General features: G+C 43.4%; 1 protein-coding gene across 2 annotated transcripts in view; it reads right to left on the bottom strand.

The window, feature by feature from the left end:
• LOC131879272 (obscurin-like) overlaps positions 1 to 22,499 on the bottom strand; it is a 68,340-nt gene that overhangs the window by 29,845 nt on the left and 15,996 nt on the right. For both annotated transcript variants that reach the window (XM_059225546.1, XM_059225545.1), the window contains exons 2-3: positions 13,305 to 13,386; positions 10,875 to 11,095 (exon numbers count right to left, since the gene is read on the bottom strand). In XM_059225546.1, coding sequence (XP_059081529.1) covers positions 10,875 to 11,095; positions 13,305 to 13,362 — 279 coding nt within the window. In that variant the 5' untranslated portion in view covers positions 13,363 to 13,386. The remainder of the gene's footprint in view (positions 1 to 10,874; positions 11,096 to 13,304; positions 13,387 to 22,499) is intronic.

The following is a 22,499-nucleotide window of genomic DNA, read 5'->3' as shown; positions in this document are numbered from 1 at the left end:
AGATTGTGTGGTAAACAAGTTTAGGGTTCGGATGACGGGTCCTCGGTCTCCGTTCGAGGGCATAAATGTTGGATCATGAACCCACTGAGGCCATCCATCGCCACTTCAAAACCCTTTAGCTTAAGCTCGGATGCAGTTTAGGCCCAATGTGGATCGGGGTCGGAGTCAATCAACAAAGAGCCAAACTTTGAAACCAATCAATCAACTGATTGAGAAAGACTCTTCTAGTAGTACTGAAGTTGTTGGCATAGCTTCTCGTCGTGTATTCCATCATCATGCAGAGTAACTTGGCCTGAGGACGCTGGGAAACTCGTTCATCCATGAGTTAACTTTACCGATCAGAGCTATCTCGCTCTTACTCAGACTACGTCAAAATAACTCAGTTGGTTAAACATGCAAACTGGTGATGGACAGTATTTTTATGGATGAGAGTGATGAAAGCCCTTCATTGTATACTAAAGTATGCATTTATTCCAAGAATATGTTGAACTTGAGCCTAATTTACTGGATACAATAGGTACTTCTTTCTCCCAGAGGCATATTTGAGTGCCTCTTTAAGATTGTTTAGAGATTGCTTACATTTATATTTAGACGAGGCAGATTTTTCCGGGAAAATAAAGCTATGTCCTTGCTTTAAGATGGCAAGGAATTCTTTGGAAGACGGATAGTGGGGAAAGAATATAAAAGACCTTTTCTCGTTCGCATCATCAACTTCAGAAACTACCGCCATCTACCGTTCAAATGATTGCTTTCTTGAAAAAATAGCTTCCTGAAGCGATAAAATTTGCCTCGGATTTGTGACTAAATTTGTTTTGGGACTTTCCGCTTGACTGTTAGATGCGTCATCCTCGGCTGGATCATCACGATCTTTGTTTATTTCGAAAACGTTAATTCTGAAGAACCCAAAAGTAATACCCTGATGTTTGTTATTCCTCTCTATTTGAGTGTTGAGGGTCGACCAAGGTCATCCTCGATCAATTATTTGACGTGAGCACAGTCATCCTCGACCCCTTAGTTCTTGACTTTGGTATGTGGAGGGGAGCTCGAAGGGGATGCCACTTTTTACAGGGATTATCACTGAGTACAAACCATTTCTAGCGGATAGCTCTGCTTCTCTCACAGCCGGGGTGGATAATGTATGTTTGTCTTGGGGCTGAACTTGGCCCCTCGTCACACTTACTGAATCAGATCTATGAGTATCAGGGATGCTATTTGGCCACCACTTTTTGGGTCTTCCACAGAAAGACCACGAAAATGATTTTTGTCGAACTGAAGTTCCACGTTTCAGTTGAAATTGGTAATGGTTGCAATGTTGTTTGTCACTGCCGAACAAATATGTCAAACACATTCCTCTGCGTCCTTCTTTGGCCACCCTTGGCCCTCAAGAAAGTTGAAGAGATGTTTTCGCCAAGATTGTGGATAATGCAGATAGTCTGAGGAGTCTGCATGATGAAAGTGGGTCCGACCTTCATTCAAACGTTGGTTGGCCATCCATTGGCCATGGTGATGCTGATGGTCACAAACCATTTGGTTTCTGGCCCTAAGCTCTGGTGCTTGAAGTGGTTTGCATATCTGGATTGCGCCCAGGCCAATATTTATGACCTGTAAGTGCCAACCACGCAATATTGGTTGCCAAACTTACAATATGGGACAATAAAGTATAGTCTTCCATTTTCGGTCCCTTTTGCTCGGATTTACGTTGAAAAGGGTTATTGAGTCGGTTGGATTGTGTCGTAACGCCCTCTACCCAACGCCCTCAGTGTGGCCGCCACAAACACAGAGCGAACGAAAGATGCCCAGCTCAGCAACTGTCCAAACCAAAGAAGTTCTTCACTTAGAAATACTGTAGGCCCGTTCCCCATGTATTTTTCCAGTTTTCAATGTCAAGAAGTTTCGTTCCAAGGAATGTATTGTCACCTCTTTGGCCACCTTTGCGTTAAAAAGTTTTCGCGCTTGAATGCAAAAAAGAGAAATGGCATGGACTCTCTTCTCTTGCAATTCTTAAATGGAGACTCGCGACCAACTATCAGTCTTAATGCAGACTTTTAGAGGACTTTTTTACATTCCTCCGACCTGATTTTGTAAAAACACACAAGCAGGTATATTTATTCATTTTTTCGAGGTGTTTACGACATTAGAGGTCACGGGTTCGAATTCCCTCCTTTGCCTGCCTTACTTATCTAAGTGGCGACTAAACATAAATGTCAAAATCTGTTTTATGCAATAAACAACTAAAGTACAAAACTATAGTCCAGACAAGAACATCAAATCATTTTTTTTCGCATTTGAATGTTTCAAAAAAAATATCACCCAATTAAGTGCCTAAACGCGGTTGGGAAAATTGATTTTTCCCCTTCTTCTTTTAGAATGAGTTGTTATGGCACAACGGTGAAGGAAGTGGAATGACCAACGAGACCTAAAGCTCGTAAAGGTAATGGAAAATGCCGATCAGACCTTGAAGTCTATATTGGAAGACGTTACGGTATGCGTTTCCAATACTAAAGAGGTATTTTGAGGCCAAGGGAAGTTCCCATCAATCTATGAATCCTCAATAAACAGCTACTAAGATGCTCTTCGCATTCCGTCAAGAGCACTCAAGATGGATCTTGGGCATAGAAAACGTGTTATGTTGGTTGGTGATTGTAGGTGCTGTAGTCAGTGAGGTAAGGGAATAACGAGAAAAGAGATCAATGAGATTACATTCCTAGCTATCTTTAATCAGTCAGTGCTTTGTTCCAAAGATCAAACCCTTTCCACCAAAAGAATGGCCTTAGTGGAACTTGACCTTTAAGGCCAGTTGAGGGCTATGTACTGTATCATTCTGCGTGGAAAACATTGAAAAGTGAGCGAGTGAGAGTGGAAGACAAAAAATCAGGAAGCCGGAATTGAATCATTAACAAACTGGGTCCTCCTTAATAATAGTCAAATCATCGTGATCCCTTCGCCAAAGTGGCTTCGACTTCTCCGACAAGAGAATGCATGTTTCTTGACAGATTGTCAAGGTTAAGTGTTGGGCGTCCATGTCTCAGAAGAACTGTAGGTGTGTTGGTTTCATAAGTTCCAAGAAAACAGAATTTGAAGTGACGCCTTGCTAACTCCGAATTTGGAGTTTGATGACCTGGCGTTACTCCAACGAGGTCGAATCAAGTGAGACGTTCTCTTCAAGTTCTCCTGACATCATTCATATGATGTTTGACGAAACCTACCGACCTTGTCGAAACTTTTCATCCTTCCTCGTTGGCGTTTCAAAAGCCAGAATTTGACTTCAACATTCCAAAGGTCCATTCTTTTCTTCTTCTGGGTAGAAGAAGAAGACCGACGAGTCACAAAAGGACAAGACCGTTCCATTTGCCCATGCTCTTACTATGTATGCATGGTTGGAATGGTGCCTTTCTTACCTACCTCTCTCGAAAGTACTATACACCTTTTTTCTCTGAGAGAGTTTTAACTCGAGTCCGTTTCAGATCGAGAGGCGAATCCAACGAGACAGAGTGAGTATTTGAAATTTTGCGGAGAGATGAGAGCACTAATGTACTAGAGCAAGCGAAAAAAAGTTGGGTCAAGGTTTGAGAATGTTAAACCAGCCATAGATCCTCCTTTTCCTTTCCGTTCTTCTCACGGACCTGAACTTGATAGGAGTTCCCTACATCTTCTATTGTGATCCCAGGAGCCAAAAGGGGTCAGTGAGCAATGGAAGAGAGCTTAACCCGTGGTCATGGACTTCCCTTATTTTTTTGAATAGTTCAGGAAATAGCACACGACCAACCTTTGGCTGCGCCATGACGCTAACTTGAACTGGATTCTTCTATGCAAAAGAGCCCTCGGACAATGGATCGCGAGCGAAGCATTCGAAATGGAACTGGAACTGGAGCAAAAGCAGACGCACGAGCAAGAGCGAACAGGAGGAAGGCAAAGGAGGCCAAGAAAGGATTTGGCCTAATTTGCTCATGCAATCGGACAGTTGGAACGGAAACCTTGTTGAGGTAATCGAATCATGATGGCAAAATTGCCTAACAATAGGATCCCACCCTAATGGATTCCATTTAACAATCCCAATGAAAGAAATAGGACGCGAAAACGGAACCGGCCAACACAAACAAAGGCTGACGTCCTTTCGAACCAGGAGGGGAAGGCCAATGGATCACTTCAAGGCCTTGACGTCCAATGCTAAGAAGAGAGAATTTTGCCACAAAGCAAAGAATAGAAGTTGCCATTGTCGACCCCACCATTTCTCAAAAGCAATGATGGCCAATAAGACCCAACGTCAATACGATCCCGGGGTGGAACACACGACATTGTGGGGTTTCCCAAACTACCTCGTCAAACAAGTGGACAAATGGAAATATTGAGTCATGTGGAAGGCAGATTCACAAAATTGCAAGAAGAAGGGGTTAGCTTGTTTGGTGTTGAAAAATTGTTATGATTGCAGAAGGCCGACGAGAAATGGGTGCAACGTTCTACACATTTTTTGCCCAAGACGTCTATAGGACTTTTATATGATGAATCCAGCTGGCTCGTCCACCTCGTTCTACTGTTCTTTCGAGTGGGCCTCCCAAGGACCGCGATATTGCCCTGGACCGATGATATCTGTCACAAAATGAACATTTTGAACTTTTGACAAACACTATGGGTTTCCATCTTACATTATGAACGGTGTACTAGGTCACATTTAACAATCGTTCGGTCACAAGACAAGGTATTAGTAAAATTTCATGGAGGATATCCCAAAATAAACCAACTGACACAGATACAGGATAGAAAAGTGATTGAAGTTCAACATGGCTGGTCCGGATGAATTTAGAAGTCTCGAGGCTCGTCAATGTCTAAATGGCCTTCACTACAATGGTGGCTTCTTGCCCACAGTCGTCAACCACAAGAACCCCATAACGAAGGAGGCTTTACAGTGTAAACCCAAGAAGACGACGACGAACGATGGAGAGAATCTTTTATTGTTCAACTTTCTTTTAGTCAGAGCTCCGATGGGCCACGCAGGAGGTGCTCTCAAGTGCATCTTCATTGCCAAAAAGTCATCATCATCCTCAAAGTCAAGCCGGCGAATGGCGAAGCGATGCATTCCATGGTACACGGTCGAAGGCAACAACGTCGAAAACTACCCGTCCATTTTGAAGCTTCCGCCAGTCAAAAGAGCCTTTGTTGCCCACAAAAGCCAGATGATCCGATTCTGGCATCGCTTAATTATTGATAGATGGAAAATGTACCAGCAACCATCGTTTACTTTCCATGAACTAACGAACGAATGAACCGGCCGACCGACTGACAGGGGAGAGAAAGCGAACAGTTCAATTGACTTTATTGATGAAGCAACTTCATCCCCGTGGCTTATCTTTTTTTCACCAGGGAAGACCTCTTGCCGCGTTTTGTGGGACTTAGACTGGAAGACATTACTATAGCCAGAGATCACTCCAAATCCAGAGGCGATGGAAAAGCCAAGGGGTCTTGGCTGAGGCATGGGAACAGCTTTGACAAGGTCAAGTGACCACTTCCTTGGCCGTTCATTGCGTTCCAGCCATTGATTTCACCTCTCGCCAACCAAGAAAAGACAATACCTTCAGGATACATACGACAGAGAGTTGTGAAGCCTCTTCTCAGATTGCAACATATCCAGTGCTCTCCTGACGAGAAAATGAACCGGAAATGAAGAACATTGCCACTCCTTTGTAAATGCAGGATTGAGGATATGCGACAACATGCTACATGGAGATGGATGATGAGGAAAAGTTTTGCGAGTGTCAGTCTAGATTTCTTTTTGCAGGGACAGGTCGCATCATCAGGATCCACCTTCCTCCGAGAGATTCACATTCAAGCGAATTCATAACACGCACTTGTTCGGCCCACAAAAAAGAAAGAGCAGGAATTGATTGGCCTTGATCTGAGCTCAAGGAATCCAACCATTCTGAAATGGCCCTTTGGCCTTCTTTCCTTTGATCTTTCCTGCCTCTTTTCGGCCTCTATCCGCATTTGCACCATTTGTGGTCGGGATCTTGGGAGATCTTGGACGACAACATTTTTCATTTTTTTCCAGCACTTTTTTCAAAATGGTAAACCCTTGGGTTTAAATCTTCTTTCCCGCCAGACCGTTGTTCTTGGCGATAACATTGAGATTGATTACTGCCTTGACACCTTTTCACCGTCTAATCCTTTGGTTTTTAACGTAAAGTACCCACGCACACCAGCCTTATCTGTTGAAAGTGCATTTGAGAACAAAATGCTTTTAAAGTCTCCAAAAGGTTCACATAAGCTATTCAAAGGAGCCTTTGTCAAGAGGTGGCAGGAATGTGGGCCCATCAGTGAATGCACATAACGGAGAGCGTAATCATAATGCCACTCCCAAGGCTTGCATTCTCTTTTAATTTCGGGCCTAAACTCTATAAAAAAGCCTGTCGTATTTCTCACACGATCAGGGAGCCCAGGCCCGCATTTTGAAAGGCCAAACTGGCAAACTAGCTGAAATTAATTTCCACTGCAATGATTGAGCGAACCAGTGCGATCCCGGAGTTTAGAGTGAGCCAAACACCAAAAGTTTTTATTCCTTTTTGGCCAAGGTTGTTGGCACCATTTGAGCCACGTTCGTGGAGAGGTCGCGGCGGGTCCTTTCCTTTGTTCGATGCCCTCCTACGTACGTACATTCAACTTCTGTAGATACTTCAACCGAGTCTCCCCTCATTATTGTTCTACCGAGAATGAATATACCCTGGGCTGTAGTTCCCTAATTACCTGAGCAATGGAATGTGATCCATTGTGACTTTAAGATTCTGGGTCAGGGCCACTTGCCTTTTTTGATTTCAACCCATCTCGATCTTCAGGAGATGATGAGGGATCTCTTGGGATCCCAATCGTCACATCGTCGTTATTGTTGAAAGGAAATTGTTGTATGTCCTTCGTCGATCGTTGATCGTCTTCTTGGCTTCATGAATACATGCCTCGTCCGTCTAGATTTCCTTTCTTCCCATTCTCGTTCTGGTTCCCCCTCGTCCTTGCTCGTCCATGTTCAGCAAAGTAGACTTGATGTTGTCAAAATCCATTATTAGAGTCACCACCATTACACTCCTCGCTCGCTCGCTCGCTCACTCGTTCACTATTCGTTGGTTCGTGGGTTGGTTGTTCACTCAGGACCATTTCTATGCAAACTTTCCGCTTTCTCTTACACACTCCAAGGCTTCAGCATGGATGAAGTGTGTCTTGACTACAATTGTGACCAAGCTAAGCATTAATTTTAGCAAAATATGCCGAGTTTCATTTCGAGTTGTGAAAGGCCGATCAATTGAGGATCGACTTCAGGTCGGGCTAGTCAAGTTGGACCCGATTTACGCATGTAAAAGCGAGCTCCGCGGAATCTGGTCCCTGTAGTAGCAAGTGTAGGATGGGTTGACTGCATTTGTCACTGTCGATGGATATTCACGGAGGAAGGAACCCTGAAGAGGGAGTATCCAGAAGGAGACGATGACACGTTTCCGTGATCTTTATCCGACATTTGGCAAACAAACCTTCATTGTGGCCCAAGTTGACATTGACATAAATATTAGTCAAAAGACGAAGGCCGCTCGAGCTTGTTAGAAACAGGAATCGTCGAATCGTTTCATATCAGGTCAATGGGCCTTGAAGACCAAATGAAGTTGCTTTAAAGATCTGCAGAGTAAGTCATGATTGTACACTAGGATCATTCCGGGCGTTTCCTTGTTCCCTTATCGTGCTAAGCTTTGTTTTTGAACGATAATATTACTGCAGTTGCTTGATAACGAGGCAGCTGAAGATGGTCTGGATTCTCACCAAAGTTGGGGCTGTCAGACAAAAGTAATTAAAATGAAGATGAGGCTGAGGCTGAAAATCTCAGAAACAAAAGCACTTGTATACAGATTGCGACGAGGCGAGATGTTAGGACAGCTCCATTTGGTTTGATGAGAATGGCCTAGGAATTATCTAAACTCTGTCTGTTTGTCTGTCTGTTTGGTAGATAGGTGGGAGATGTGAGGCTTGGTTCTGCCTTGGTTGAGGCTTGGTTATCTCCCGGTAAGATTGCGCTTGTATAAGGTTCGGAAAATAAATTATGTTCCAGATTTGATTGCCTTCCGCCGCCTTCAACTCGAAACATACACGCTCAGAGGTGAGGTCAAATTAAAATATAGCCCATAGCAGCCCATATAGTCAAACCAACTCCAACTATGTCCATCGGCATCGTTTGGGTGAAGTTCACGTTTCAACGGTGTTTAAATCGAACATCGATCTTGCTTTCAAGGAGCTGGAGAATTCGCTGAGCTCGAACTCCGTTCCGTTCATCTTGCCTGTCCATTTGAGAAAAACCTCATCGTTGAGCTGCAGAACATTTGTTAAGTGTCGCCTGGTAACTTCTTCAGTTCCTTTCGAGCTTGCTTTTTCGGCCAACCTGATCCATCTTGGACCATGGGACCGTGGTCTTCCAACGTACACAGAATGAGGACGAGAACGCACAATGCAAACCGGGAGAACGAGGCAAAACCCCGGATTCATTAATATGTTTTCCTATCTCTCACGCGGTCTAACGAGCTCCCTTCAAGACTGCCGAAATCCGTGGCCTTATCTTTCACTGTCTTTTTCTCACGGCAGTGGAAGAACAGACAGCCTTTTCTGTTCTACCCCATTGGGTGATTGCAATAGGTCTGAAGGTGGCACAATCCCAACACAACCGATGGCTTATGCGAAGAAAATCGCTTTATCCATTCGAGGCTTACAGTTCGGTTCTGTTCCTCGGAAAAGGGATTCACACAGCCTTGGCCTTGGCTAACGGCGACAGGTGGAGAAAGATACCACGGAAGGAATCATTACGGCTTCTTACCCGGCGGTCTTGGTTTCAAGTGCTCAGTACGCCTCACAAGGGGAAATGAATTAAGATCCTTTAATTTATGGATCTCTCCTACCTTCCTCGGGCAACATTTGTTCTCCATACGTTATAGACATTATACCACGGCAACAAGCATTCATTCATCTTTTAAAACTGCCAGACCCAAACAGGAATGGGACCAGGTGGTGTGATTATGGTTGGGACCATTATGGAAACCCCGTTGCCCTTTGTTTGACCTCTTACGCCGGGAATTTGAGATTTTGAAAGCACCATGGGAAAGATGGGAACATATATTTTGATAGGAACACACGTTCCCAAATCCCTTTGAAGCTGGATTTGGTCGGGTTTTGCAACTAGCTTTGAGATTGAATGCTAGTGAATGCCCGAATCTGTGCAGTAAGCTCGAGGCTACATTAGTAACCACCATATACTAGTTGAAGAGGATTCTAGGGGTTGAGAACACGAAACGACGCTTCTAGCTTCCTTGTGAGGCCCACATCAACACAAACTAGGTAAAAGGCGCAAACTGTAAGCTTTTTTGCGTCCTTCCTATTCAAGGTCTGATGAATTTTACAGAATCAGGCCTATCAAGACTGAGGACTTTTACCCGCGTAGTAGTAGCAGCCTTCATGCGATAAGCTCCGTTCCATTTTCGAAGCTTTTTTTCATTTTCATGTTCGTTCCAAAACATTGTGGCCTCTCAAGGCCATCCGGATGTGTAAGTTGGGAGTGCCGAATGAGAGAGGAAGAAAGAAAGAAAATAGAGGAAACAAGTGCACCAAGACTGCCTTCAGCATCAATTGCTTCAAAAAAAGTCTGCATTATCTTCCTTCTCTTAGAAATGGAACAAGATGGTAGTCCGCACTTTGGCCCAAGTGGTGCATGGAGCACGAAAAAAGAACCTGACCAACAAACACGATGCAGGTCTGAAATTTTGTTTGCTTACTTCGGTCCGAGAGAGGAAATATTAGTAGATCTTTTATATATATGTATATGTATGTTGACCAACCCAGATGCCATCGGCCTTCTGAATTTGAACTTCTGAATTTGCACTTCGCTCAACTATGCTCATTCGGTGCGTGTAATATTTATGGGTAGATCCATTTTATCGGCCATATTGTGCATATGGTAACAGTTTATGTCTCACTGACACATTTCTTTTGCTAAAAGCGAAAGCGAAAAAGCAAAATATAAATTCAAGCAATGAGATCCTCCAGAAAGTTGGCCTTTTGTTGGGACTTCCAAGTAGAAAAGCTGTTGAGACCACCACAATGACTGAAATAACCACCACCTTAGAGTAACGATCTCGGTGAAAAAAAAACTTATTCAATTCTAGGAAACAAGCAGGTCCAACTTAGCAATTCGAAGGAAGAGAAAATGTTCATAGGTGGGCATGAATCGTTGGAAGGCTGAAATGAAGCAAGGGAAACTGCTTGGAACAAAAAAAAAATGTCAAACAACTTTTTCCCCACGGACAACATAAATCATTGGGATAACTCCAGAGTGTATAATAAATCTTTGCACATTTTTTATATTCAACATAATCATGTCCAGTGTCCAAAGACATTTGGGGAGTGCCTTTGTGTTCTCTTTCGACGACCATGTGCTCTTGATTTGAAGATACGATCTGAATGATCTCTTAAAGATTTCCGGTATGGAAACCAAGCATATCCTACTTCCCAATCTCTGTCAGAACACGATGAAGGTCGTTAAGTTTTTATGCGTCTCTCAACTTTCTTGATTGCTTAATTGCCCCATTGGATCCAAGAACGGGCGAATTGAATGTTTAAAAAGACTGGCTCCCATATACAAGTGTTTCTAAGTATGGCTCGAACTAAACGATGATAAGCAAACTTAAGTCCAATTAGTTACAAAATATTGCATGCAAAAACGATCCATAAAAAGGCAGTCAATCTCGACAAGAATCTCGGAACGATCCTGGTTAGTTTAACAACTTCCCCCTCCTTTTCTACTATCATGTTCCCCGTTTATAAACGTTACAATGCGCACCCAATTTTGAATGAAAAGAGTCACTTACCGTTTTTCCAGCCAAACTGTTGACTTTACAATGTAAATAAGTGGTAATTCCCAACTGAGCTGTGACATTCAGCACTTGATTAGGTCCATTTGGAAGACCCTCGGCAAAGTAGGGCTCGCTCAGGCCAATTTGTTCACTGATTGAACGTCCGTGTCGGTGCGGATTGTTTGCCACCTCCACGGAGACATGTCCTGTTCGGGCATCACCTGTGCACACCAAGACTAAAAAGAGATGAGAATGAAGAACTTCAGGGCCAGATAACTTTATTTGACATCTTTGAAGCTCAACTTCGATCTTGGGCCAGTGAGTGAGTGAGTGAGAGTCCTTTTTATTTATATTAACAAGGGACACGTTTCTGGGATGCTCCATGTGCTGTCAATGGAGGTCGTTAGCTCTGAAGTAAGCAATTAAATTATACCCACGCCTCCTCCTCACGAGAAGCGAGCATTTCTTTCTTCATCTTGTGTGTCTTAGGTCCCTTGTGATAATTTCCTTTTTACTAGTAGTTTATAGTATGTATCCCATGCCAAGCCAAGGCAGCTCAAGGCCGGTGTAACAACAACGGAGTCTCTGGCTCTCTCACACACTCACACTCAAACACACGGTCGTCCTTGTCGTGAGTTAGAAGTCGTAGAAGAGAAAGTTTGCTTGTTGATTTTGAGCCTACTTTTTGTTGGCAACTTTGCCTTTGCCAATGTATGTGTTTGGGTGTCAATGTTTACTTTCTTGCATTTTGTTATTCTGTTTGTTTACTTTGTAGACCTGGTCTTACTCACTCTCTGGCACACACCCTTTCTTTCCACGTCTGTGAGGCGTTTTCGTGGCCAGAATTGGAATTCAACTTGGGACATGATGAAACTACACGCTTCTGTACTCGAGGGTTCTACTAGGTACTGTTTACTTCTGTATACTCTCAGCCCGACATGGGTGTTACAAAACATTGAAAGTGTGGTGGTAAGCATTGTCGGCGGGGACCACGTGGAGCCTGCCAATATACGACTGGGTGCCAAAAGGAGGAAGATGTTCCTATCATATGCGATAGTCCCACGGTTGGTGTCTCTCTCGGTTGGAGTCGCTGTGTGAAGTTCGATTCGCACAAGTATGATCGCACACACACAAAGAAATATATATGCACTCCAGAGGTTCACTCAATTACATGTCAAGATCAAGGAGAACACTTGAAATGTTTTCCACATGTGAAGCACGTGTGAGGGGAAGCATTCTCTATCGAAAGTGCTAATTCACTCTCCCCCACCTACTACTATCAGCACTACGGAGGAGGAGGAGGACTTCTTTTGAGGCCCTGGTTTATGGTGGGACACGAGAGGAATGAACTTGGAGGGCTCGATACTTTTTTAACACCTCTCCGTTTGAAAAAAGTAGTCTATTGGCTCCACGTCTTGGGCTTGGTAATCCCAAGGTACTCACGACCTTGAGCCTAGGTAGTTCTGAGTTGGAAGGCTGGGCCAGTCATTCAATGCAAGAACTACTAAGGAAGGCAAACTTTGGCCATTCTCTGGTCTTTACTATTCAATTTCTCCACCCTTGAACAAGCTTGAGGAAATCATTTTATATGGTGCTTACCACCAAGGTTTAGTAGGGTCAATGAGTACACCCGTTAAGCTATATAATTGAAATCCGCCAGCCCCCCTCCTCCCATTTTGAGGTAATGAACCTTTGTACCCTGCCTTTAACATTGACCCAGGACAGCCAAGGCTTCCCCATAATTGTTTCCAATGGCCTTATTCTGAGTAGGAAGGAAACATAGGTTTATGTGGCCTTGTCAGCCCAAACAGGCTTTACCATAATTCTTTCTGCATTAGAAAAAGCTACATCCCTCCCAAGGGGGCATTCCATCATACTGATGGACAAACAAACTGTTACTTGGTCCCATCTGACTTCCCTTGTTTTTCTTTGCCCTCTCATACGAAGTAATGGATGGTAGTCGTAGAAACATTGTGTTGAAAAAAATCATATGTCTGGCCTTTATTCGTGCATAAATGTGGCCAGTCCTTGAACCGTTAGAGATGAATTCCAAATGACTCGGCCATTACTTTGAGTTCAAGGCCCTCCCTCCGTTTTCTGGCCAAATCATCATTTTCCTCATCAATGAGGCATCTCCAAGTTTCCTCAGTAAAGTTCCCGTCACCCTAACTTTCCACGAAAGTGGCCAAGACCTTTCTTTCAAGATAAATAAGCTTATCTTTTTCGACGATCTGGACAGAAGGCGGCCTTCGCATTATCCTTATCAGTAGCCACATCTCCTAACTTAATCAGTCCACACGCCAGAGCCAAGACAGTTTCTTTTATTACCCTGCCAGAAGATTGAATTCGCAGAATCTTGGGTATTCTACATAATCAACGTATCCACTAGACGAGCATAGAAATGCTGAGAGCATATTCTGGCTTCACAAATACGAAAGTACTTACCCGTGGAAATGATGCCGATGGATTGAAACAGGATATTGATGAGTGTGGTGTGGTACATCTTTACGACGAGGGAAACGTTCACCTAAAATGAAGGCAAGCAAACACGTCTCAGGATTGTATAAGTTTCATTTGAAATGACAAGTACACACTTGAATGACGTTTGAGGCGGTTGTTGTGTCATATTTCTCATTCCCTTTTAGCGTTTTGAAACTCTATCCAAGTCTTGCCTACTGCATATCTACTGCATTGTGGATTCCAACGACCTTCCCGTTCCATCAATTCCAAGATGACACGCAAACAATCTTACGTCCATTTCAGCTACTCTCCGAGTTTTCCCTGTCAAGAATGAGTGTGTACGTTACAGAGCTCATAAGTACAGTACTCGTGGTATACGTAGTAGTAAAACCCAAAGAACACAGCGATGTGGGTGGGTCTCCGTTCTTATCTCGGTCCTCTTCGCACTCTGATGAACATTTATTGATGTCCCAAGTCTGCTGAATGACCCGGTTCCGTTTGAGACGGCACAGTAGTATGTGTTGTGCAAACTTTGATCGTACTAAACCCATACAACCAGACAGACCATCATCTTCCCAAGTCCCAAATCATATCCAAGTATTGCTGAGATGGCGTCTACAGTGGCACAATTCAACTCGTGAGATGTGTCCCATGACGGTGATGAGGATGGTACCATCTGGATATGGGCACACTCACGTCAGTGTAGAACTTCAACAGAATCTGCTTGCATAGCCTTGGTCTCCTTGGTCTGAGGAAGAAAGCAGATCCTGCAGGAAGAAGGCCACATTTCGTTTATCTGAAGGTAATTCAATAATGATTTGGCAAGCATCTGAGAGCTGTGTTTTGAGCCTGTTCGGGGTATTATTGCAACCGTCGTTGAGCTTTGCAACCTGTTTTTCAGACGCGAGGACGACAAGATATCCAATGTGATTGCCACGGAAGTGGCACTTTGCTTGGCAATCGTTTGATTGATCAAGAAAGTTGTTATCGTTTATGTTTCCGCATTCCCCAATTATTGGTTTACGACCATTGTTATTAAGATGGGACGACTCACTGACATGTTTCCGGAGCGTCTGGTCCATGTTTCATTTTCGTCAAGAGCTTTCTGATTCCATTGAAAGTCAATGGATCGAGGCCAAGATGACATTGCTTCACTTCAAACGCTCTTCAATTACTCACGAAACTCGTAAAGTACATTTACTGTACTGTTCAAAAAGAAACCCTTGGTGTTCTTTTTGTCCCGTTGTGTATTTTTTTTTCGGGCAAAATCTCATGAATGTCTGAGAGCCTGGCGATGAGCCGGCCTTAATGGTTTGCCTGGCAAGAATGGAGCCACTTGAACCAGAGCTTCCTTAAAGTAAACATGGACCATGAACCTGTTTTGCATCAGACCAAGAGGGGGTTCCCTTGGTTCCTCGTATTTGTGATTGCCCGAGTGTATTATGTTCCAATAAACCTGGGCTCGTATATTTCAGACAATCATCTTTGGTCCTTGCCCTATGGCTTGGAAAAGACCACCGAACAAGAAAAAAGCCTCCCAAAGTAAAAGAAAGGCAACTCTGGGGAAGTCGGGATCGTACCCAATGGAATTGAACAGGACACAGAATGCGGGATAAAGGATGAAGGGATATACATGCTTACGTCGTACGTTGTGGGATTGATTTGAATTAATGATAAATAATGATCACGATAATGAGACCAGATTCCCAGAAGAGCCCGTTTACATCATTCGTACTTTCCGTACATACAGCAGACTTGGAACGGAGCAATTTGTTAGTCGTCCAATCCTGATCAGAGCAAATTTGGCAGAGGTCTGTCAACAACCGATAGGAATCCAATAAAGATAAGTGTGTTTAGCTCGGGCAACCAATTTCAGCCGAGTCAACCTCTTCCTCAAGGATTTTGACACGAATCGAAAAGGTTGTTTGCCTCGGACCAACCTTAAGACGTAGGAAAAAAATTATGTGCTTTAACACTTGCCAAGGTTTGGTCAGTAGAATTTTATATCTTTCTTCTGTCACAAATAACTAGAAAATATATATTCTACAAAAATGTCAAAAGCCACAACTTTCCCGAAACTGTATGGCTGTATGAATGAGTGAGCAAAAGAGAGGATTCTTCCCTTACATCCTTTTCGGGCTTGGCTATTTTATGAATGAGATATTCAAAGGATGCAGGATGATTTCGATTATAACGGAATGTGCGATGTCCTCATTTCCAAAGTCGGATTTTATCGCTCAACAAGACCTATTTCATAGATACGCGTTTGCATTCGCATCATATTTCGAATGGATAAAAAGCATGGCTCGTTCTCAAATCCCAAAGCAATCACACGACATCCTACACATTGCGCGTTGTCGCTTGTCTTCGACAAATGTTCTACTTATGCACCAAGAAACAAGCGATTCGAAAATCTGTTTGTGCAAAAAAAGGCTTCTGAAGTTGCAAGAAGGAAAGAAAGGCTGAGCGTGAGACAAGGCCTATCGACTCCTGAATTGCCAAGGGACAAAAGATGTGCGACCTTGAGGCACTCTACCGAACGATCTGATGGGATTCAAGAGGGTCGATAAATCAAAAACGAGTCGTTTATTCAAAAGCAAAGCAATTTTCATACCTTCGCCATTCCGAGGTGATTGCTAGAGAGCCCAGATGCAAAACCCATCCATTGTATGTAAAATTACTACGGAAGGTGAAGAAGGTTGCCGAACTTGGTGGCATATTTTGCCCCAAAGTCTATGCCAACAAAGTAATGCAGAGCAAATTTTCTCCAATTTTGCTTTTTTGGGAACCGAGTGAGATCCAATACTACCTGGGATCAATATTCTTGTGTTTAAATTTCGCCATAAAACCACGAATGCATGAGGAAAAAGAGATTTTCGTTCGAGCTCGTATTTCCTGGGAAAACAACATCTTCCAGACAAAATCTCATTAAGATTACATGGACTAGAGAGAACTATTTATTTAACACTGTAATACGCGGCTAAGTGGAAGCTCTTCTACTTCATGAAAAATCTTAATTTGGAACCATTGCAAAAAAAAGTGTGTCGTGAAAATGTGGACCTTGAGTTGCTCCTGACACTTCTTGTCACTTTCTTTTCCTTTGTGAGAAGCGTGTCTCAAGAATTACTCTCATCAACCATAATGCAGAGTTTGCTTGGCATTTGGATAGCACATAGCCAGGTATGTGGCCTCTTGTTCCAGGCAAATTATCAGCTAGCAATCGTCGGCGAGTTCCACCCAATTCAAGTTCCAGCTCCACCAGGATTTCTATCAGGTCACACCGCTGAAATGTGGATCACAGGCAAGCAAGGAGATGCCAGGAGAATGCCAGGGATACCAATTCTCTTGGCCCAATGAACCTGGACAATGGGCGATGCAAAACTTGCGGCTTAAGATCAGGCCTCGAATGCTTCAGTACAAATAACCTCAAAACCCAGCAACGGCATCCTCAGCTTGGAACAACGCCTTTTCACATCTGAAACGACATTAATCCAAGGTGGAAAGGCAAAAGATGTCTCGATGGTGGAAGGTTTCTTGGAATTGGCAATCTGGGCCAGTCCCAGATTCATATTCACAGCCTCTTGAATGGTTTTAAATCCATGAATTTTAATGTGGGACCAAGACCAAGTTGGAATCATGTGCCATATTGTACGTGTTATGGAACAATCTGAGGAAGGTCATGGTCGATCCAGTGATGATAGCTTCCCCGCGCCAATGAGAGTTGCTCAGGGAGTCCCTGATTAGATATCCGATAGTTTCCTGATGGCTTTTTCCTTCTCAAGAGCGCCATTGTTCCAAAGTGAATCTAGGCCAGACATGGAAACGATATTTATTGGGAGATGCCCTGCTCATCGACCGTGCAACAATCCCAAGACCCAAAACGCAATTCCATTAGATTATTACTGTCGAAGTGGTAGTCGGCCTTCATGTGGCTTTGCTCACAGTTGACCCCATGTTGTACCGTACCTTGTTAAGGCGGTGAAAGAGGGCTTGACCTGACCTTGACCGGGGATACTTTCATTCTTACATGTTACATCGCAAGTGAGGGCATGTTTTTGACACTCTCTGAAAATTATAGTTCGTCGAGCCTTCCAGGTGGAAAGAGCTGGAATAACGGCATTAAAGGCCAAGCATACCCACTTATCATCGTCTTTTAAGGTCTGTTTAAATTGGGGGCCATGTTGAAGTGGGGGGTTATTTGAACGAGTCAGCGTTACTCAAGGAATATTGATCCTTCCCGCTGAGGCTTCCACGAAGTATGACTCGATTTTTTTTCTCCTCCACTATGACCATCCAATTGGAACCAGCTTGGAACATGGAACGATTTCCCTCGCGTCCCTCTATGTATGCAAGCAAGAAAGAGAGGTGGTAGTGGTACTCATGCAAGCAAAGTAAAAAGGTTATTATCATCACTCAAAGGATTTGATGACCAAGCAACTCTCGCCCTTCCTTGGGACATTGATCCACTTGTTAGTGCCGGATTTCTTCCGCTAATTCGGATTAATGCTACGGTGGATCCGGCTTGGAAATTGAGCTTTCTTAGCGCCTAGTATTACTTCTGTTCCCAGAACCGAATATTTGGAATTTCGACTCCCTGATTCAACAGCAATACTTCAGAGTCAATAATGTCCTTGAGAGCTTTGTGTGGAACCGAGATTTGATCTTTGGACTGGTGTTTGAGGGCATTGAGGATCGGCTCCGCGCAATTCTGCACGTCTCACACGGCCGCTTCTCGTGGGTCTTTGGTCTTGAGTCCTCACTATGAAGATGATGATAGTAATGGTGATCTCTGTTGAAATTGGAGAATCCATTATGAGGAATGAGTTGACCTTGGATTGGACGGAGAGGCAATGGGCCTTGGTCTCCGCCGAACTCAGGATATGGATTGATGACAAACGGGATAAGGAGGAAAGCAAGGAATAATACTTTTATGGTCTTTGGGATTGATGGAATTACTTCGGCTCAAATGGTTCGGACAGAAGAGCCTTCATTCTTTCCCAGAGAATGAGTACCACCTTCCCACGTCAAACACCCCAAGAACCCAAGGTACATGGGACAATGGCCAAAGTTCAAAGTTCAATTTCACTCTTCAGCCTTTAAGGCATCATTTCTGAGGTTGCGTAGAACCAGAGGATGAAATATGGAGACATGAATGACCTCGGCTAGATTGTAAGGCGCCATACGACGACAAAAGTTTTTCTTTCTGGGACAAAACCCGACTCAGAAACCTCTCTTGCCTTGTACTATGCTTTATATATATATCTATACATATCCGTATGGTCAACAATGCCTCCCAACGGACAAGTTTACTAGGCTTGTTCAGGAGAAGGGCACAAAGGTCGAGTCTTTGATCTTGGCATGGGAAGTTCATACCTAAGATTTAAGACTTGCCTTCTTCGTTCTATGACGCAAAGATGACCTTGTAGGTACGGAGAATGTTTATGAAACCTGATAATAAGGCAACCTAGAATAGTTTTAAGTAATACTGAACATCTATACCCATTCTCGCTGAAGGAATGTCAGATCCTTTTAGAGAGAGAGCGAGTGAGCCTAGAAGAAAGCTCCAACTTAAGACGAGAAAGGGTAATGCGGATATTTTACCAATATGGCTCAAAAAAGTTTGTCCGTGGAATGGCTTTCAAAAATGCGATCTCACTCGAGTTGAACCATTTTGATGCATTTTCCTACTGATGAAATGATGAATATCTCCCATTCACCCGCTCACTCACTCACTCAGTCAGTCACTCAATTTGCTTCCCTCGAGACATTCTAAGCAACACCTGCCCTTTCAATGTTCAATAGAGTGGAGGACATTTGAACATGATGTCCATGAGCGCACATTTTTTTGCAATCTATTCGACCCCACAACCCGCTATAATCACATTGCAGTCCCATCATGTCGGAAAATGTTGTGCATTCCACGAAGAGAGAAAGTGTGGCAGGAAACCTGGTTCGTTCTGAGAAGAAGGTAACCAGCAACAACAACAACAACAACAACAACAATGATATCGGGCGTGGAACAGTTCAAAGTTGGGTGATACTGCGGATATGTTGGTTGTGTGGATTCCTTCGCAAATCTCAGATCACCATTCCTCAAGAATGCAGAAGAAGAGAAACTTCTGTTCTGCTCTTCGCTTTGGCCATATTTTATAGTGAGGACGTAACAAGCTCCACGACCACGAACCACAGACATGACATCCGTTGTCCAGGTCAATTTCTGGAACTTTGCTTTGATCCAGGATTGGGACACGAACGCCCTAGGGAGCACACCGTAGAGCGGGGTGGTGAGAGATACACAGTACTTTGTATTGTGTTTTGGACGAAAATGCTGGTTCGGGGCTTGGTCGAAAGCGTTTTTTTTCGTCTATGACTTGGTCCAAGGAAAACCCATATCAGAGGGCTATTACCATCGTGAACGTGTATATCTAGAGGGTTTTCTGCCCCGTCTTTGGGGATGTACGACACACTTGTTAATCGAGGAGTGGGTCATAATAGCAGATTTATGAAGGTAGGACAAGAAATGGGGGGAAAACACATTAGTTTCGAAGCCGTAAATAGGCTGCGGAGACTCTTGGCCTTTAGAGGGTAAAGTATATCTTGGCGCGTGGGATCGAGACGGGTCGTATTTCAATTACTGTTTGCTTAAGCATAACAACATTCCTCGCTGAAGGCCAATTGTCGGCTCAAATGACACCCGACAACGTCAGATCTTGACCCACTGTAGCACATTACCAATAAAACCGTGGAGCCGAAAGCACCCATGGGTTATAACTTCATTCATGAACTCACTTCGTGCGCAAGGTAATAGTATCCCCTGTGAGGGTGCTCCACTTTTGTTCTGCAATTCATGAATATGTCTCGACCAGGAAAAATCGACACAGACAGTCCTTGATCGCCAAGGCACATCTCGGCGAATCTCATTGGAACCCAATCCTAACCTCAAGCCTAGTTCTGCAGCTTGGGACATGTTCCTGGGCCAAAGCAGGTCATTGTAGAGTGTAGTTGTACTCGTCGCGTACAACTTTACAGCTACCTTGGGACCCACTTCTTGTCCTAATTAACTTTTTCCTTCCGGCAACTTTCTTCCAACGAATGCTCGACTGACTGCTTTTCGTTCCTGTGTGGAACACTTATTTCCCCGGGATAAAAGTACTGGGATATCTTACACGTTTCACATATCGTATTTACCATTGGTCATTCTTCTGGGTACAAAAATCAAGGTAAACGTTGTTCAATGTAGCTCAGCAAGGTTGGAGCACATCATTCAGTTAGGAAACTTGGAAAAATACTTCCAGAATGGAGAATCCAATTTTCCTGTCGGATAAGACTTTCAGGGAAAGTTGAGAGAACGTATTGACGTGAGTATCGTTTTATGCGTCAAATGCAAAAACAGTTACTACGTATATGTTTTGGGAGCACAATACACTGCATAGTTCGTAACGACTTTGATCTTCTTTGTAGGTATGGCGTAAATATATCAAAATTAATTGAAAAGATCAGTTTTTCTTCCAGAGTTCAGAATAGACTTCTCTTACCCATCATCTTGATTTTGGAGCTCAGGGTAAGGACCTCAAGGGCATCCATGCGATTGATCGGAATTGTACTTACTTATTTAGCATCATTCGGATCGTAATGAAGTTGTTGTGTAACACAATTCAGAGATACCTGCCTATCATTAGTGGAAGATTAGTGACCCAGGATTTCCTTCGTTGCCTGCCTGAGAAGCAAGGGCTTTTTCGTCGTGGGAACACATACATGCCTTGCTCACAGATGTGGCAGACTAAGAATAGAAACTCTTCAAATGATTGGTACAAAGCCCATATTAGGTGGAATGTAATACCTTGTCGGAGGCCTTTAATTCTCGATGCTGTGAAGCAGAACATTTACAAGCATCTTGCATCATCGGCTCCTTTAGATCCAATGATCGCTTTAAACTCTGATCGCTTTAAACTCTAAGGGTTTCGACACCACCAATGGGGAAGTAGTTGATGAAGTGAAAAATCGTTGCAATATGCTAACGTTCGATAAATACAGGGCCGTTCAGTAGAGAAGGGTTGACTAATCTATAAGCTGTTTATGATGGTGGATTGAATGAACAGATTCCGCCCTTTTTTGACTATATGAATACATATCAAGATTCTATACTCGAGACTCGTGAGTCGGGACAGCTTTGAAATGAGAAGGTCACTAGAATTTCTGCACCGTGAGAGAAAAACCAAGCAAATTGTCAGCTCTCAAATGAAACAAGGAAATGAGATTTCTTCAAGGCCGAAAATCTCTCGTTTGGGATTGCTCTATAAGTCAGTGGTAAATTCCAAATCCTTCTCATGAGAAACGTCGAAAGATGCATTTGAAGCCAGGACCGTTCTCAGCAACCCTCCCATTAGAAAAAGAAACACAATGCAAGTCCATTGTAAGTGCCTTCAAAACACAAATATTTCATTTACCGACCCGATCATGTTAGCTCCTACCTTTGGACAGCGTACAGGCTCCCGTAAAAAGGGCTAATGAGCTCTGTGCTTCTGGCCTCCTTCCACATGAACAACCTACAAGTCCCTTGACATGAGATTGCCCTAGATCAATCAAGCGTATTCATAATATCAGGCCAAGTGCCAATATGTCTGGTAAAACAACACAAACTACACCAATCATTATCCAAGTCTCTCGGTTAAGATGATGAACTTGGATTGCCACCTTTTGGTCATCATGACATTTGGCTTGGCTTTTGCTTTGGAAAAAGAACTTTGTAATTGATCCTGTATCATAATCGTACAAAACATTTTCTGTTTGATGTGAATGTTGAACGAGCTCAAAAGAGGCTGTATAAAAACTTGTGTTCTCAAGCCTGAAATGATAAGAAGGTGGGCGTGAATTAAAACACCATGTCACTTGGGGGAGGGATTAGGTTGGTGCATACGTGTCCCCAGAAAGAGAAAAAACAGATTATCTTACCGGAAAACCTTTCGTTGGATTGCAAGTCCAAAGAAGGGCCCATCAGAGGATTCCTGTCTGGGTCACAGACTTTCCCAAAGGCTAAACTGGAGTCCAAAGATGTACTGTCTCTCATATGATCACAATCCGTATTTTGGGAACAGAGTGCACTACAAATGTTAGAAAGTAATGTGATATCCAATTCAAAAAGGACAATGAGAATACACCTCCATGTGTGTATTAATCAAC

Source organism: Tigriopus californicus, chromosome 4, assembly GCF_007210705.1.
Source record: "Tigriopus californicus strain San Diego chromosome 4, Tcal_SD_v2.1, whole genome shotgun sequence".
Classification (NCBI taxonomy): domain Eukaryota; kingdom Metazoa; phylum Arthropoda; class Copepoda; order Harpacticoida; family Harpacticidae; genus Tigriopus; species Tigriopus californicus.
Note: the sequence above shows the minus strand (reverse complement) of the source record. Positions and strands in the feature narration are given on the sequence as shown.